Source organism: Loxodonta africana, chromosome 13 (genome assembly GCF_030014295.1).
Source record: "Loxodonta africana isolate mLoxAfr1 chromosome 13, mLoxAfr1.hap2, whole genome shotgun sequence".
Classification (NCBI taxonomy): Eukaryota; Metazoa; Chordata; class Mammalia; order Proboscidea; family Elephantidae; genus Loxodonta; species Loxodonta africana.
Genome location: NC_087354.1, coordinates 45,751,120 through 45,767,148, shown reverse-complemented (window position 1 = coordinate 45,767,148; position 16,029 = coordinate 45,751,120). Strand labels below are relative to the sequence as shown.

The window sequence follows — 16,029 nt, the reverse complement described above, 5'->3', positions numbered from 1 at the left end:
ATTCTCAACAACAACAAAATGAACAAAAGACAGACAGAAAACCCTACGGAGCACAGTTCTACCCTGACACACGTGGGGTTGCCATGAATCGGAGTTGACCTGACAGCAACTGGTTTGGTTTTTGGTTTGGTGCTAAACGTTCCGCAATGCATAGGACAGACTTCCACACAAACGATTATCTGGTCCTAAATGTCAATCACACTCATGGGGTCGCTATGAGTTGGAATCGACTCGACGGCACTGGGTTTGGTTTGGTTTTGGTTTAAATGTCAATAGTGCTGAGGCTGAAGACTTTGGTCTACGCACTGATGATGCTCACGTCTTACTGAATTCTGACTGAATTCTGAACAGCTTTGTCCAGGGACTTCCCATCACTGGGATCCAAACTAGGAAGTACAGGCAGGCCTGGGGATGGGCATGTAGGAAGGTCACAAAAGACCAGACCCAGATAAGGCCTTTGGGGAAAAGATCATTGGTCCAAGACTGAAACATACCTGGTTTCCAGTTCTGAACCTGCCCCTGGTCCACCATAAGATCATAACCAAGTCACTTAACCCCATCAAACTCAGCATTCCTATCTGCTAAGTGGGGCCCACGATCCCTACACTGCAGGACCGGCACATGGAACAAACAAATAATGTCTGAGAAAGGGCTCTGGCAAGTCTTGTAACGTGTCACACCAAGGATCTTGTCCTCTCTAAGGCCCGGGAAACCTTCAGGACTTTGTCTCACTGTGAACATACCTCGCTGAGTTCTTTCTTCTGCCAGGTACTACAGTAAAGCTGTTAACGTGCAACATCTGATATAATCTTTATAACACCCCGATAAGTGCACTGTCTAATATACAAAGCCGTCGGTTCCATGTGACGTGACTAATCAAAATTAAAAACGAGTTCCGCGGTCACAGTCATCACATTTCAAGTGCTCAGTAGCCACATGTGGCTGATGACTACTGGATTGGGCGGTGTAGCCAGACAATATTTCCAACATTGCAGAAAGTTCTATGGGACAGTGTTGCTCTAGCAGGTAGGTGTTATTATTATCCCCACTACACAGATGAAGAAACTGAAGTTTAGAGTGGTCAAATAACCTGCCCCAAGTCACATCGCCAATTAAGTATGGATCTAGGACTCAAACCCAAGTATGTCTAACTCAAAAGCCTATCTCTAACCATCAGGACATACAGCCCCCTGGCTCCTGATGCTGAGGGTTTCTGCGCCTAATTCCCAGGACGCCCTTCGAGAACCAGTTGACTTCTGATGGTGAAACTCGGAATCCAGTGGCACAAAACTGCCAGTGTGGTGTAGAACTGGCTTACTGGGGACCCACCACACCACTGCCATGAGGCCAGGGAAATGCTCAGTGTTCTTCCAGTATTAGAGTTTAAAAAACGAGCCTGGTCAAACCGATAGTGAGGGAGAGCTGGGTAGAGGGTCCCTTGTGAAGTGGGGTAAGAATCAGGGCAGAGAGTAGAGAGAAAACCCAAAAAGGCTACGAGAAAGAAGGATCTAGACAGCCCCCCTTAAGAAGTCCTTGTAATCTGGGCTCCTGACAGCACAGCCGAGCACTGGGTGACCTGGAGGCCCGTGTCAGGCCAGCTGTGGGAGGGTCCTGGCAGGGGCAGGACAGCTCTTTGGGGTCTCCAACCCTTGCTGCTGCCCCCCATCTCAAGTCTGACTTCATGGAGAGCCCCCGTTTCTCTGGGATGAAGTGTGAGGTCCTAAAGACCAAGGGGTGGGAGACAGGGTAGTACCATTTGTTGACCCCAACTCCTCCAGCACCTGTCCCTAGGACTTGTGCTCTTAGGCACAGCAAGATAAGAACCAGACTGTAGGCCTCTCCCCTGGAGAGAGAGGAGAGGAAAAGACGGCTTCCAGGACAAACAGCAGGTAAGGGTTTATGGATAAGCTAAATCTCCTGTTGGCCAATCAGTCCTGACTGGCTCTTTCCTCTACCACGTTGTTCTCATCCTCACTCTAGTCTTACCCAGGTATTTAGGCCTTCACCCCACTCAGACCGTTTGCTATCACCTGCTGCTTCTCCTGGGCCCGCTGAGTCTGCCCTACTTCTTCCTGAGCAGAGACCAGGAAGGCTGACTTTGTCTGTCCCCCACCCCTGAGAGCTAGAGAGTACTCTTGCCCTTTGTCAACTAGTCCACACTGAATAGCCTTCTGCTTCCCACTCCCCCCTGTACAAATCACCAGGAGTCAGCTCTCAGCAGGACAAGGCATGCCACAGCTGGAATTATCAGTATTCTCAGTTTCCGGCCCAGAGTCAGGAAAGACTTGTTGAGGACTCTCCCCAGGGAAGTATTTGGGGAGTGGGAGGACAGGCTCCTCTTCCAACCTTCTGGTCACAGAGCTGGCTGGGTGGCGTAGAAGTCTAAGCCTCACAGCCAACCGAGAGGAGAACGCCCTCCCCTGCTCTTGGTATTATGAGTGAGTGCTGCAGGCTCCTGGGAACAGCTTCCACTGTACTTAAGTTTCCCCTGGGGGTTCAGTGGTAGAATTCCCACCTTCCATGCTGGAGACCCTGTTTGATTCCTGGCCAATGCACCTCATGGGCTGCCACCACCTGTCTGTCAGTGGAGGCTTGCGTGCTGCAATGATGCAGAACAGGTTTCAGTGGAGCGTCCAGATTAAGACAAACTAGGAAGAAAGGCCTGGAGATCTATGGATCACGAGCATATAGAAACAAGGTCTCATCCGAAACCGATCATGGGGATGGTGTAGGACCTGGCAGCGTTTAGATCTGTTGTGCACGGGGTCACCATGAATCAGGAGCCAATGTCACAGCAGCTGGCAGCTAACAATGTAAGTTCTCCCGTTGGGCCAGAATAGTTTTATTCAAAATTAAAAAAAAAAAAAAAAAAAACAGTTTAAGGAGCTAGTTGAGAACTTAAGGGGTAAAGAGACAAGACTGTAACATACTGAGAGCTTCATGCCCAAACAGACAGCCAGGGACAACAAGCAGTTTACTAATTTACCTCCAAGCTATTGACCCTCTCTCCCAGCTACTTAGTTCCTTCTGTCAATTTACATTCTGAGTGTCTTACCTATCTCTTCCCCATTCCTTCTCCCTATCTCTGCTTTCTCATCCTTCCTTCCCAGTTATCTCCTTTCCCTCTCACACCTAGACTGGCCCTAGTGAGATGAAAAAATGTGTAAGGTACATTGAAACACTTCTGAGACCTGGTGGCACAATGGTTAAGCACTCCGCTGCTAACAGAGAGGTTGGTGGTTCAAACCCACCAGCTGCTCCATGGAAGGAAGGACCTGGCAATCTGCTCCCATAGGTAAAGATTACATGCTAGGAAACCCTATGGGGCAATTCTATTCTGTCACATGGGGTCGCTATGAGTCAGAATCGACTTCATGGCACACAATAGTAACAACAAAAAAGACATTTTAAAAGCTATGACACATCTCTTTCTACAATCACAACTTTTCCAGCTATAGGCCTCTCTCAGAAGCTCAAGAAAAGCCTGTATCCTTCCCAGAAGGCCTGGAATGCTATACTGGGTCAAGGAGAACTCTAAATCAGGACATAACCCCCCTTGGGTCCCCCACAAAATGCACACTGGGCACCAGGATAGACCAAGCACCATGTGGGGCTCCAGGCCCTGTGAATACAAAATGGCTTTGGCCCTTGGGAACTCCCAGCCTCAACATTGCACCCCCGCCCTCCCGCCCAAAAGCAAAGTTGAGAACACAGTGCTCCAGTGCCCTGGATGTAGACAGGTCATCTTCACACCCCGGGCCCTTCATGCCATACTCTGATGCTTTCATCCTGATGCTATCTGTCCTGGACTCAAATGCCTCTAATTTTTCAGGAACCTAAGAGAAAAAGGTCTAACCTGCTATGTAAACAATTAAATGCTAATGAAAATATGAAGGGGCTATATTATTACAATTGATAGTATTTCGAAGATGACATTTTTCAGGCTTGGGATTATTTGGTAGTAGAGATGGCAGTGGCCTCAGGACCCCAGGGCCCTGGCTATGTGACTGAAGAAGTGGATGAATGGAAGGGAAGGGGCTGCTAAGGACACAGAGCCAAGCATCAACCACGTTCCTCCCCTGCCAGGAGCAGCCAGCCTGAGAAGAGGGTGATGGCCACAGCCATGGACTCCAGGCCTCTATAGGGTTTCCCTGGCCTCTCTGGCCCCACCCTGGTCTCCCCCACTGCTGGGAATATGGCTCTTTTTGCACCCTTCGCAGGATACATTTAGTAAAGGGAAGATACGGTGACTGTTGGGTGAAGGGAACCTGTTTCCAAAGGGCTGCGTTGCAACTTCAAAGCAATAATGAATTCCACTGGGCTGAAAGGGTGTGAGTTGTTTGCTCTCAGATCAAATCTGCAGGGTTAGGTGGATGGGACCCCCAGTTAATCTCTTAAGCCCAGTATGAGTCTCCATTTAAGAATGCAAGTCTGGGTACAGTAGTTAAGAGTTTGGCTGCTAACCAAAAGGTCGGCAGTTCAAATCCACCAGCTGCTCCCTGGAAACCCCATGGGGCAGTCCTACTTCGTCATATAGGGTTGCTGTGAGTTGAAATCGACTCTTCGGCAACAGGTTTGGTTTTGGCCCTACCTATCCCCCTGGTTTAAGTAGAATTTTTTTTTTTTTTTTTATCCCCCTGGTTTAAGTAGAAGGGACTCTGGGCCCCCGAACTTTGCAGAATGAATGTTGTTGTTAGGTGCCGTCAAGTAGCTTTCAACTCACAGTGACCCCATGTGACCGAACCCATGTGCAGAACTGCCCCATATAGTTTTCTAGGCTATAAACTTTACAGAAGCAGATTGCCAGGTCTCTCTCCCGGAGCCGCTGGATGGGTTTGAACCGCCGACCTTCCTGTCCGCAGCTGTTAGCAGCCGAGGGCTTGCTTAACTGTTGAGCCACTAGGGCTTCCTGCAGAATGAATAGACTCCTGGAATCTGATCTGTAAGGGGCTGAGAGGTGCCTGGCCTGACCCTCCAACAGGCTGGCCCCCCTTCCACATCTCCCATCAAGGGGGCCTCGGCCTAAACATTCAGTGACAGGCTCCGGAAGCTCACATCCCCCACCCCTACCGCTGACCCTGTGACATCCTTAGCAAACAAAAGAGCTCAAATCCTTGTAGAGGGGAACTGAGACTCCCCCACACCTCCTTGAGAAATGCGAGGTCCTAATAGCCCCCATGGGGGAGTCGCGGGCCCACAATTTGCTGTCTGGAATGGAGGATACCTCCAGGAAGTAAGCCACCAAATGCAATAGACTTATGGAGAGGTGGAATTCCCCCCTTCCCTAAGTTTCTCCTTAGCTCCAACTGGAGGCAGTGTTATTTATTTTGAAAGGCAAGCAAAAGAAAAGGCCAGGGAGGAAAGGCACGTGAGGGAAGGGAAGGAAAGGAAGCGCCTTGGATATAAGTCTCCACGAGCATTTGTTGAAAACAAGATATTGTCCCTTTAAGCATATAAAAACAAGGCCCTTGAGCACGCAGTTCTCACTCTGGTACACAATTATGGGTGCTTTCAGCTGTCTAGCACTACTTCAAGTGCTCTCTTAAACCAGACTGTCAATGGCATGTTGAAAGCTATTTGGCTGGCTGCTATCATTAATAGCAAAGTGGAGAGCTGGGCTGATGAGAATTAAATATGGGGGAGGGGGCGGGTCATAACCAGTCATTACAGAATTACCAGTATGAAAAAGGAGACAATGCCACTTTGGGGAATAAAGTTCAAACCAGAGTATTCCCAGAGGTGGGACAGGCAGGGGAGGCTGCAGACATCGCGGGCACCCCCACCCCCACCTCACGGCAGATGGACTCGGGTCAGCCTGGGAGAGCCATATGGGGATAGAGGCCTGGTGTGGGGGAGCCACAGAGTAGAGAAGGTGAGGAGGGCAGAGGCGGCTAAAAAATGTCTCCACCTCGCCTCACTTCCCTAATGCAGCTCCCCCCTCACCTCCCGCAACCAGCTCTCCTCCTCCGCCCACCATTCCGAAGACTTGTGGTTTCCAGAAAACACTTCACTACCTTTACACAAGCTGTCACCACCCCTGGAGGGGCCTCCACTGCCCGCTGCTGTCTAATAAACCCTGCTGTTGTTGCTGTGTGTCCTCTAGTCAATTCTGACTCACAGCGACCCGATAGGACAGAGCAGAGCTTGCAGCATAGGGTTTCCATGGCTGTAATCTTTACTGGAGCAGACTGCCAAGTCTTTTCTCTTGAGGAGCCAATGGATGGGTTAGAACCGCCAACCTTTTGGTTAGCAGCCGAGTGCTTAACCATTGCACCACCAGGGCTCCTTAATATTCCCCCTTTCCCTATAAGATTTGGCTCCTCTGTGAAGTCTTCTCTGATCTGACTCCCCTTCTCCGGGAAGAATAAGCTGCTCTGTCCTGGGTGCTCCCTCTGTCACATTCGGTCCACACAGTCCACACTAGCACTTACCTCACTGCATTGCAATTACTTATTTAGACGCTTGACTCCCAGCTAGAGGGAATGGTGTCTTATTCGGCTGTGTAACCAACTCCAGCCCACACCGGGCACGTCCCCGGCCCCTAATAACCGTTTTGGGAATGGATCCAACCCCGTCATTTTCCTGATGAAGAAACTAGATGCTTAGCAATAGGGGAAAGCCTGCAGAGCTGGCAGCCAGGCCACGATTAAACCCCTACTTCCTTCTCCCAGGGCTCAGGGAATCAGAAATCCACCCTCAGAGTAATTCTGAGTCAGAAAAACCGACATGTTTACTGAGCACCTATTATGTACCAAGTGCTACATCAGCAGTCAGGCTTCCTGCATAGCTACAAAAATGAGATAATGGGGAGTGAGAAATGGCATCATACAGACGGACACAGGGAAAAACCTGCAGGATTTGGCCCTTATCACCTTTTGTCCCTGGCATCTCTGTATTTCACACGATGGGATAGAATGAGGAAAACACAAAGACCAGCATTGAAGAAAATTCATTCCTTGACTGACTCTTTGGGGAAAATGGAAAGAAAGGGGTTCTGACATAAACTAGATTATGTCTAGGTGGGAAGGGAGGGGAGAAACCCAAAGACAGGAGAAGCTCAGCACCCTCCAGGGGAGTTCACAGAAAAGAGCCTTGGCTTAGCAGCCAGGTTACCCTCCAGGCTCAACTTCCTTGGTCTGTAAAATAAGGACAAGGAGGCCATTTGCCCATGTCCCAGGGTCATGTGGTGATCAAATGCATGTGAAGGAAAAGACCCAAAGCAGTGCACAAATACCTACTCTGTACCACTCCATAGGCAGGCAACTAGAGAAAAGGGTTCCAAAGAAGTGGGGGTTGAAGGCATTCGTGGGGCGGGGGGGGGGGGGACAGTCAGCAGGAGGTGAAGGGAACTATGAGCACTGCAGGCCCCAAAGCTGCGTGAGGCATGCACCAGAACAGAGAGAACACCTGTGTCGGGGGGAGGGGTGGGGGGAGGCAGAGTCTGTGGTCTGCGCAGGGGGAGTGACAGGTAAGGCAGGAAAGGTGAGATGGAAGCCAGGTCGTACAGGGGTTCTTGGATGCCAGCACTCTGGCCAAGAAATGATACTGAAGGAACTTCCTAGTTCAACCCAGATGGCACACAAATCGCTAGCATAAGGATCTGTGTCCCGTTCAGCTTTCAGGGTGGCCCCTACTGAGACACAGACTCAACATGTTTGGGCAGGGTCCTTGTAACCTCACCACCTGGTGGCTCCTTCAGGCCACCAGCATCTTCCCAGTGGTCACACAACTTCAAAGACTTCCAGCCCAAGCCCCTCATCACTCAGAAGACCCAGAGAGGGGCGGCGAGTGACAAATGGAAACGTCCCAACTCCCACTTCAGCCCTGGGTTCATGGCCACCCCCATGGCTTTCTGCATCCTCAGGTAAAGAGTTCACAGGTTTTACCACCTTTACCTCGCCTGTGAACTTTAACTCTGGGGTTGCTAGTTACACATTTTGTTATTACTACACACATCGAATCATTAGTTGTGTAAATAGCTGGCAATTGGAAACAGGACTGTGGGCAAGGAAGGTTCAGCCGATACGGTTATACAACCCGAAACGGGGCACTTTGGACTTTGGTGCAGCCAGGTTTGGAGCCTCGGCCTCTTTAGATAGTAACACAGAAAGAAGCAATAATAATTAAAGACACAGAGTCCTATTGTTAGCAAATGAGCACTCTTCAGTTTTTTGAGTCTTGGAAAAAAAAAAAAAGAGAGACCTGGAGTTGGAGAGAAGGCTGCAGTAGCAGCTGTATCACTAACACGAGACTGTAGAACTCTAGATCATCAGCTCCCCTCTCTGGGCCTCAGTTTTCTCATCTGCAACCTGAAAGGTTTGGATCAGAAGCTCCAGGGCCCTCCTAGTCAAAGGATTCCAAAAGTAACTTAGAGGAAGGGCTACTTAATTCACAGGAAAAGGTCACAGAGTCCCTGGGTGGTACACAGGAATAATGCTCTTGGCTGCTAACCAAAAGGTTGACAGTTCAAGTCCGCCCAGAGGTGCCTTGGAAGAAAGGCCTGGTGGTCTACCTCTGAAAAACCAGTCATTGAAAACCTTATGGAGCACAGTTCTACTCTGACAGACGTGGGGTCACCCTGAGTTGGAATCAATTCTATGGCAACCGTTGTTTTTTTTTTAATCATGTTGGCATATGATGCTGCCCCCAAATCAAAATGGCTCAAGTCTACCTTCAAAACATCAATGTCACCACAGAGGGTGAAAAGGCAACCTGACCCAGCTTCTCACAGCATCTGTGCCTCAAATTCAAGGCACGACAGTTGCTCCGCAGGCCTTATTTCTAAGCTGGCTTTGCTACTCCTGGCTGACACTGGGAAGCCTCTGCAGGAGCAAGATGGGAACTGGTGAGCTGGTCAGTCATCCTTGCCTAATCACCTTGACATCCTGCCTGGGAGCCGAGGCCTGAAGGAGGTGACCTCTTGAAGTCCCAGGCCAGCCCCATGATTCTGTAATCTTCGCTTTACCATAATTAGGGAGGGAGGCAGGAGAGTAGGAGGAGAAACCATTTATTACTTCTCTGGGATTTGACAACTTGGAAAAAGACAGAGAGGGAGATGGAGAAACAGTCAGGGAAGGAGCCAGCCACAGTGAGTTTAGCCTCTTGGTAAAATAAAAACAGGTTCACCACACCTCATCAGTTGTTCTCTGTCGATACTAGGGCCCATATGGCAGAACCCAAGGTTCTCAGCTAATTGGCATTTCCCATACAGCCAGCAAAGAGCTTTTAAAAATACGTGGCCGTGGTGGTGGAGGGTGTGTGTTTGTGTGCGTGTGTGCGTGAGCGTGTGTGTGTGTAAGAGCGTGCTGAGGACCACCGTGCTACCCAAGGTGCTAGCTCTGCAAATCATCTATTACATAAAGTACAGACAGTCCCCCACCCCCACCCCTGAGCTTAAAGATGAAGAATCCAGCCTGTTTGTCCCAGGCAGATGTAATCACACGAACAGTCAAGTCTAGAGGGCAGGACACTGCATGAATAATTCAAGCACTCCAGTCACTTGATTGTGTGTGCAGATAAAACACCAGTCAACCGCTAAACAGGTCAGCTGATAAACTTGTTTGCTCAGGCCTAACCACCATCCGCCAAATGCACCCAAGACTCACACTACAATTAGTGGCAGGGTTTCTTCTGCAGCACCCTCCAAGCCTGGGGAGTGGCCAGCCCCCTTAGGTCAGGGCTACATTTCTCAGTGCCTGGTTTCCTCACCTCCTGCCTCTTTGTTCCTACACAGCCACAGGGTGAATTCACCCAACTCAGAGACTGCCATTAACCCTGAAAAGCCAGGGCTGCCAGCACACACACACACACACAAACACCCATGCTGGGAAGCATATAGGTACAACTCAGAGGCTGGAAGGCAAAAAACGAGTAAAATCCAGAGGTCCAGATTTGAGTCCCAGCTCTGCGCTCCTGCCCCCTCCCCCAAGCCTCAGTTTCGCACCCATACGAGGGGAGCAGAGCATCCCTCTGTCCACCACTGGCAGCTGAGAGGATTAAATGAGACAACGCAGCCAAACCTCAGGCATTCTCCCCCTAAGAGCCCAGTCTGGGGAATGGCCAGAAGTCCCAGATGCTCACAGCTGCTCTTATACAAACAGCACCACCAAATCCATTAAGATGTTTAACTCTTCCTAGGCTCAGTGTCCCCACGACTTAGAGAACATAGCTTTGCTCCACCAGCCAAGGTGGATTCCTTGTGCCAAGTAACCATCCACTCACAGACCCAGGGAACGCCACCCATGCGGACCTCAACATGCAACAACGTATTATACCTTAATTACCAAGCTCTAAGGATAACTGCTGCTATAAATTTTAAACCTGGGTGCAATTACCCTCTTTAAACACACCCAAGACACTAAGCACTCTCAGAAACAACAACAAAAAAAGAGGGGGTGGAGGCAGTGACACCTTGCATAACACCCCACGGCTCCTTGAACACCAGGGACCCCAGGTTTACTTCATGCATTCTACTGGACTAGTCAGACCCAGTCAGCCCCACCTCAAGCTGGGCAGAACCTGCCTCTCTAGTCCACTCCCCTCAAAAAGCACATCTTTACATACCAAGCGATATCTGTTTATTATTTCTGTGGGTAAGAAGTAAAAATGTGTTCGCCTCCATGTGCTTCATCCCGAAGCACAATCCCCCAGCAAGCCACAAACTGGCTTTGCAGGTTGTCAACAAACACAGGCCCCTTTCCGGCTGCCCTTCACCCAACACTGGGGCTCCCCCAGAAGGAAAAGGAAACTGCAGATTCGAAAGGGTCTATAGGAAGCCACTCAGGCAGACAGGAACCGGCAAGTGCTCCAGGGGTCACCTGCCCCCCTTAAAAAGCAAAATTTAAACCTTGTAAACGACTGTTAATTTAGAGCAGAAAATCCATTCAAGTCACGGTCACCAAAGGCTAGAATGAGTCAACAGCCTTCTGAGATTTCAAGAACACCAATTGTTAAAAAGAACAACCAGCCTGCGCCATTTATACGTGCCAAGTCAACTCCATTGGCCAGCCAAGCCCAATTATAGGCAGCCTCTCCTTGAAACACAAATACACAAACAGGCCTCTCCCACAGCCCAGCCCTGCACCCAGACTAGTTACTGATATACACCGAGATAAAAGGTGTTTGTATTTGCAAGGTTTAAGGTATACTGTTATTAGAATAGTGACAATACAAAGTAGTTTACATATCCATCAAAGGACACCACGACTAGCAAAACTGGTTTGACTTCAGGATTTCAAAGCTCAGCTCAACTCCCAGCCATCTCCAAAGGCCCAGCTAGGCTGCCCCTGGGCAAGTTACTTCACCTCTCAACTTTGGCTTCTTGCTCTGTAAAATGGGAACACAGCTGCCTTCCAATTAAGATAGAGATGAGAGAACTACCTCATGAGTGTAAGGCATTAGAGTTGTGTTTCATTTCAGCTTTGTGTTTTTTAACAGGGCTTGGAACCAGTTCATTTGGGTTCGAAACCCTGCTGAGAATTTGCATTTCTAACAAGTTCCCAGGCAATGCTAACAATGCTGGTTCAGGACCAATTCTGAGAACCACTAGCAGAGCACTGGGTCTCCAAATTTATTTTATAAGAATCACCTGGGGATCTTGTCAAACTGTAGATTCTCATTCAGTATATCTGGGGTGGAAATACAAAATCTCAGCAGGAACCAAGCGGAACAAACCGGTTCACCAGCCCTGGTTTTTAAGAGGTTAGTAGCTTTACTCCTTTAAATGTCAACAGCTTGGCCTGGCTTTTAAGGCTCTTGAAGTTTAATCTTATCAAGGCGCAACATCACATTTTTGCAAAAAACACTCTTCTTGAGAATTTTACATTAAAACAGATAAAAGAAGCCAGCCACCTCTCTGGTAAAACAGACTCTGAAAATACAACTTTCTCTTTGGTCCTTTATCTTCCAACCAAGATCCAAGACCAGGACTAATTTCACAAGCTCCGATGCTAAAAAGCTCAATAGGTCCCCGAAATCAGCAAAGCTTCAGACCCTGCATTTCAAGGACAGGTCCATTCAATCTTTGAGAAGAATGGACGAGCGGGGGGAGCTGGACTTTCAAACAGGAGAGGACATAAGAATTCCACACACATACATACATTTTTAATTAAATATATTTCTTATAGAGAAAAGAGCTTACCTGCTTGTGCATTTCAATGTTCAAGCCATAGGACATCTCGTAGTACTAAAAATAAAAAGAATTATCATTAACAGACAACCCAGAAATCTGTTCACTTATCCAATTCAGTTTTTTGGGGGGAAGGCTTTGGCCAAATAGTGCTTTTATGACACATTTTCTAAAGACGTTTTAAATCAAACCCCAAAGCAGGAGTTTAAGAGCTGACTAGAGGAGTTTAAGAGCTGACAATGGACGAGAGTCTCTCCCCCATTCGACAGACTATCATATACACAGTAGTAAGAAAGCTCAGGCCCTGCTTCCAACAAGCGACACATGTGCCATACATCCTGTTTATACAGGTTTGAGTTCAACAGGCAGTAGTGTGTACACTGGGACCCTCTTGCCCACGGAGAGTTATTTAGTGCTGTGCTGAAGGCCTCTTGTGTGGAAAGCAGTAGAGCGAGGGGACTTGAGTGCCTTCCATGCCCTCTCACAAACAGAAGAATGAAATTTGCTGGAACAGAAGCTGCGGATAGGGAAGGCAATCTACCTACTGCCCCAGGACTGAAACGGCTTTCAGTTGGGGGATCCCCTAAAAAGAGAAATAGAGGGAAAGGACTTTAAAAGGCGTCTGTAGCCTCAGAAACCTCTGGGGAAGGAAAAGGGTAGGCAGAGAGGGCTTCTGTTGGACTCTGGCTGGATCCCAGGGCTGCAAAGCAGAAAGTTTCCAAACACCACCATGAAGTCTCTCAGTGAGATTTTGTATCCAGCACTGACTTGGGCTGACCCGATCCTATCTTACTAGCCAAGATACAGCAAGCAGCCCTCTGGGAAGCCTTCAAAACACAAGTTACAGCAGCACAAAGGTAGCGCACAAGTCGGAGGCCTGGAATTGGGATTTCTCTCTTGGCCCCCTGCCGGCTCCTGCTCCCACCCCCCACCCCCAAGTGGCCGGGGCTAAAGGAAGCTGGCTCAAGGGCAGAGGGCGCACAGGTTACGCTGCGCTCCCTGGCACTGGCCGTGGTGGGGGCCCTGCTCCAGTATCCCAAGACTCCTGCCCGTGGCCGCCGTCCTGGTGGGCGCCCTCCCAGGCCCTCGGCCGCCTCTCACCATCACATAATGGCGCTGCATCTCGGTCTTCTCGTTCGCCAGCTTGTCGTACTCCACTTTAAGGCTGTGAGGGCAGAGGGAGTGGGCTCAGGCCTGCCGCCCGCACGGCCTCCTCCGAGGTCCCAACCCAAGGGCCTCTGAGAGCCACTTTTCCAGCTCTCTGACACCCCCGGGGGTAGCCCATTATTCCACTGCCTCCGGGCGGGCGGAGGGTGATTTGGGTCCCCGCCGTGGGGAGGAGGGAGTGAAACAACTTGAAACTTCGCGCGGCCGAGTGAGTGGACTCATCAGGGGCGCGCGGGGGCGGGACCCTGACGCTGGCCGGCCACCCCAGACCCCGGAGCAAGTCAGTCTGGGACTCCAACCCTCAGCCCCAGGGGTCCCTGCAAGCGGCCCTGGAAGCGGAGAGGCTACGGGAGGCAAAGGGTTAAGGCGCCGCTCTCGGAAAGGGGAAACAAAAGGCGAAGGCTCGGGCTGCCCTGCCGCCCAGCCTTCGGGAGCCCCCTCAGTCGGGAGGGGGATTGGCAGGAGCCTCGGCGAGGACGCCCCCTCCCCGCCAGTCCCGGGGCGGCCCCCACTGGCCTTACCTGTGATATTGAGCTTGCAGAAACTGGAATTCGTCTTTGATCCTGTCACAAGACTCAGCCACCGTGAATTTAAATCCTGGCTGCCCAGGTTGATGGGGAGCCTGGAGCCCGGGAGGACAAGACAGGGAAGGGGACCGGGGCATCAGACGGGGCTCCAAGCTGCTCGGCCCCTCCGCTGCTTCCCTCGGGCTACTCTGCCGGCGCCCCGGCCACCAGCCCAGAACCTTCCTAGCAAGTTTCTCAGCTCCCGGACAGGGGTGGGGGGGTGCCAGTCCCTCCCTCTCAGCCGCGGGGCTCCCGTCCCTTTCACCAAGGGGCTCCCATGCCCAAGTCAGGTGGGGGCGGGGGATACAAGCCGGGTGAGTTGGGAGATTAGGGGGGCCGCATGGAAACAGTTCCCCCTCTTTCACCGGCAGCACCCCCAGGCCACTCGGACGGAATTAACCTCTCTTCTCAACGGCGCCCCCATCCCCGTCCCCTTTGTGTGAGCGCACACACGCACACCATAAAGGTAGCAACAAGCAAAATGGAGGTGCCGGATAAACTGCCTCGTTTACCCTGCCATGATAGATGCTTAAATAAACCGAGTTGCAATTACTCACCGGATGTCTGCCTTGCGGATACATGGCAGGGAGGGGTCGTGATTCCGAGAGCGTGGAAGCGCCGAGAGCCCGGGCTGGGGAGGTGCGGGGGAGGGGGGAGCCGAGCCCGAGCGGGGGGCGGCCGGGAAAGCGGGAGCTCGTCCCCGGCCCCCCCAGCCCGCTCTCGCAGCGAAATCCCAGAGTCGGGCGCCCGCCCCAACTGGAGACAAAGAGCCGCGGAGCAGGCAGCAAAGTCGTCGGCGGGCGCCGAGGCCGGGCGGGCGGGCAGGCGGGCACCGGCTTTGTGCAACTAGGGCTCCGCGGGCTGCGGCCGGTCGCCTTCCCCGGGCTGCGTCGAGCACGTCAGAGCCGGGGGCTGCGCGGACATCGTCGTCTCCCCGACGGTTCCGATGGGGGGTCCCGAGGCCGGGGGCCCCTCCTGGGGCGAGCGAAGGCCCCCCTCCAGATCACTCAGCCCGTTGCGCAGGGAGGGGGGCGCGTAGGGACAGCCCCAGCATCCGGGGTGCGCAGGTCGGATCCCAGAGGCGGCCGGGCCCCGGGCTCGCGGTGTGGACGAAAAGGAACGAGACAGGCACCGAGGTGGCGGCTTGGGGCCGCGAGAGCGCCGGAGGGTGAGGGCGGGAGCCCTGAGCGGGTGCTTCGACGCCCCCCCTCGGAGAGGAGAGCCTGCTGTTCCGTCTGCTACTGCCACCGCCGCCGCCGCCGCCGCTGCTAGCTCTTCCCAGGGCCAGAGAGAAAACTCCGGGCTCAGGAGGTGCAAATCAACCGTTCTGGCATCCTAACTCCAGCGGACAAGGGAAGCCTCCGCAAAGGGGTCTCGCTGCTCCCAGCCCGAGCGCCAGGTCCCCAACGAGGAGCGCTCTGCTCTGCCGCCGCCGGAGTGCGCGCAGACAGGAGAGCGCTGGAGGGGAGACGCAGCCCGAGACCGAGGAGCTCTGCGGCTTCCTTCCTTCCCCTCGGCCCGGCTCTCCTCTCCGCGCCCCGACAAACCCCCAAAACACACACCCCGACACACACACCCGACACACATACACACACCAAAAAAAAAAAAGTGCCCGGACCTTGCGGATACCACACACAGACAAGCGAGGGGGACGAGCACGAGGTCTGAACTGCCGCGAGAGCAGTTCCAAATAGGGACTGAAAAGTAACAAAATAATGTGGCAGCTTCGCCCAGCGCTGGCCAATGGGAGCGCGGGGCCCCCACGTGGGGCTGCCGGACTCGGCCCGCGACTGGGCGCCGCTGGGCGCGACGTCACAATGCCCTCTTGTGTCTAAAACTATGCATGAAAAGTAGCAATCAGGCCCTACCCGCTGGTGACTTTCGCATGGGAGTGAAAAACAGCGCTCCTCAGACCAGGAATTAACCGAAAGACATATAATAAATAGATATATATTATAGTCCTAGGCGGCTAGAGTTTTTTTTTTTTCTTCTCTCTTTTTTTTCCCACGATCTACTGGCAAATAATTATTTGGCGGGAGAGAGAGAGAGAAAATACAGAGAAATAACAACAAAAGAAAAAAAAGACAAGCTGTACAGCCCTAAAAACCTGTGGCTGTTAGTAATATACCAGTTTATTCTGCAGGGGCGGCGAGCGAGTCCTCCTTCTCA

The 16,029-nt window shown here is 51.8% G+C and overlaps 1 protein-coding gene across 12 annotated transcripts in view; it reads right to left on the bottom strand.

Annotated features, from left to right (window-relative positions):
• The window catches only part of TLE3 (TLE family member 3, transcriptional corepressor), a 58,869-nt gene extending 43,253 nt beyond the window's left edge, over positions 1–15,616 (bottom strand). For 3 of the 12 annotated variants that reach the window (XM_023552861.2, XM_064267326.1, XM_023552865.2), the window contains exons 1-4: positions 14,418–15,615; positions 13,816–13,916; positions 13,229–13,292; positions 12,140–12,184 (exon numbers count right to left, since the gene is read on the bottom strand). In XM_023552861.2, the coding sequence (XP_023408629.2) occupies positions 12,140–12,184; positions 13,229–13,292; positions 13,816–13,916; positions 14,418–14,441 (234 nt within the window). In that variant the 5' untranslated portion in view covers positions 14,442–15,615. The other 9 variants (XM_023552866.2, XM_023552864.2, XM_023552868.2 and 6 more) reach the window with 5 other exon arrangements.
• Positions 15,617–16,029: the final 413 nt, after the last annotated feature.